The sequence below is a fragment of the Engraulis encrasicolus genome, chromosome 8 (assembly GCF_034702125.1).
Source record: "Engraulis encrasicolus isolate BLACKSEA-1 chromosome 8, IST_EnEncr_1.0, whole genome shotgun sequence".
Lineage (NCBI taxonomy): Eukaryota > Metazoa > Chordata > Actinopteri > Clupeiformes > Engraulidae > Engraulis > Engraulis encrasicolus.
The window spans coordinates 29,559,210-29,561,709 of record NC_085864.1 but is presented as its reverse complement, the minus strand read 5'-3'; the positions used below and the strand labels follow the sequence as shown (position 1 = coordinate 29,561,709).

Genomic DNA, 2,500 nt, shown 5'->3' with positions numbered 1-2,500 from the left:
GCAGGATGTATGCGACACATACAGATTGTGTACTGTATATGTGCACATACGTATGTGTGTGTGTGTGTGTGTTTGTGTCTGCTATATGCACACACACACACACACCTGCCACGTGCCTGTCACCCCGGGTAACAAACAGTTAGCTACTCAACCATGTTCCTGTAAATACACACCACAAGGTGTGTGTGTGTGTGTGTGTGTGTGTGTGTGTGTGTGTGTGTGTGTGTGTGTGTGGGTTGGTGGGGGGTGGGGTGGCACTAATTATACAGGTGAGAGAACGGGTGATAACAAGAAACAAAAATAACAAGAAACAACACCTGCACAGAAAGCTCACTAAGCTCACATGAATGTTAAATCACGAGCCACACTAAACAGAGACAAAAGAGATCTGCAAAGCTCACAATCACATGAATGTTAAGTTTAAAAATAATTGTAAAAAATGTGAGACGCTTATTGAGCAGAGACAAAAGAGAACACACTACTACTAATGATTTAGTGACCGTTTTGCCGGTTTCGTGTTTCTCATAGGAGGTTCTGTCTGATTCTCTCTCTAGTCCTTTCAAGGGAGTCAAGGTAGAGCTTATCTGTTCAACTCGGTGTAAGTATATACTACCCTCACTGTCACACTGTGAAACACACACCCTTTTCAGTGTCACTCACTGTAGTAGTGTGCAGGGCTCTAAATTAACACCAGACAACTGGCCAAATGTGGTCGAACACCAGACAAGTGGCCAAATGCTGTCGAAATTTCTGTTTGGCTGGTAGAAAAGAGCAACTTACAGTACTAGCCACTTTGACCCATTAGTGAGTGTGTGTTTGGCTAGTAAGATCAACAGTCACTAGCCATTCTGGCTGGTGATGAAAAAAGTTAGTTTAGAGCCCTGATGTGTATACCTGCTGTTTACCCTACCTTTATTGTAGTGTGCACACGTGTTTGAGTACCCTAATTGTAGTATGTACTGTATATGTCTTTTACTGTCCTCATTGTCTTATGAATGTGCTTTTTCTGCATTCTAATGTGCACACTTGATGTTAGAGTACTCAATACTCAATAATATATAGCCTACAGTACATGTGTTGTAGTGTACTTATTCTGCTCTCTAGGCTTGTTGTCAAGTATTTTTTTTAATATTCTGTATACATGAGTTCTAATGCAAGTTTGTTTACACGTGGCCTTTACTGACAAGCATGTAAAGCACGGCAAATTGTAGACAACTTAATAATAGCACTATACACTGTAAATTATGCAGTGTTAATTCAACACTGAGAGACGAGGACCAACTAGAGAAGAGGGAAATATTTGGCTCTTTGGTTTGCAACATTTCCTCTGTGTAGGAATCTCAACCGTGTGTGCATCTTTCTACGTAAATGTATCACACACACCCCCATACTCCAGCTAAAATAGTGTTTGCTTGTGACTCTCTAAGTGTTGAATTAGCATTAGCAAAATGTGCTGATACACAGAATTTTATTTCCTTTATGCAGCATTCCCCCTCTTCCACCTAGAAGTGTTACATTTGATTGTCTTTGAATTAAGTTTTGAATTAACATTAACAAAATGTGCTGTATGGGCATTCCAACAACAGTGCCCGTCTCCCTAACGTCCCTATCCTCTCCTCTCCTCTCCTCTCCTCCACTCTCGTCCGCTTGGCAGGGTGAATGTAGGCTGTGGGCCAGCGGAGGAGAGGGTGCTGCTCACAGGGCTCCACGCTGTAGCAGACATCTACTGTGAGAACTGCAAGACCACGCTGGGCTGGAAATACGTAAGTAGCCTGTACCACACCACAGCCCATCCCTCTTATATTACTTACTCAGCACTGGCCGGCCCGCACACATCCTGAACCACATAACTAACTGATAATCCAACCCAAGAATTTCCTGCATTTCAAGCTTTAAAACCACCGTATTAATGGTTAGAGCATGAACGAATACAATAGAATGCATTTTATAATCACTATAAACATGCTTGTCAAAGATTTTTTCTATACCACAGCCCAGCCCCTCCTACTGACTGCATGCACTCCAAACCACATACTGCTACTGACTGACAAATCTCCTCAAATGAATTGGCTTTGTTTTAAAGCGGTAGCCTCATACTGTACACCATTCCACCCGAGTCACTGAAAAGACTACATTACTACGACATTACATACAGTACATTACGACTTGGTCTTTGACATTCTGGTAACAGCATGTTTATGACAGGGGCCATGTCTTAATGTGTTAAACAGTGTTATTGATAGAATACAATACATGTAAAACAAAACGAGCAGAGAGCTTTTAGTGTCACTACATACATACTTTACATTCACAATGTGAACAATGTACACTGTAACAACATTGCAGCCAGTTAAATGTAAAAAGTAAGTTTGTGAAGTAAACTCAACTTTGGAAAGCCATGAGTTGAGTTAAGCCTCAAGTTGAGTTAACTTACAAACTTAAGGGAGCAGGGCAACTTACCTTTTTACTGTATGTTTACTGACTTGAAATGTTTACAGTA

General features: G+C 41.2%; 1 protein-coding gene across 1 annotated transcript in view; it reads left to right on the top strand.

Annotated features, from left to right (window-relative positions):
* Window positions 1–2,500, top strand: part of ypel2b (yippee-like 2b) — a 22,203-nt gene that overhangs the window by 15,452 nt on the left and 4,251 nt on the right. Inside the window, exons 3-4 of the mRNA XM_063204411.1 lie at window positions 555–598; window positions 1,655–1,763. Of these exons, the coding sequence (XP_063060481.1) occupies window positions 555–598; window positions 1,655–1,763 (153 nt within the window). The remainder of the gene's footprint in view (window positions 1–554; window positions 599–1,654; window positions 1,764–2,500) is intronic.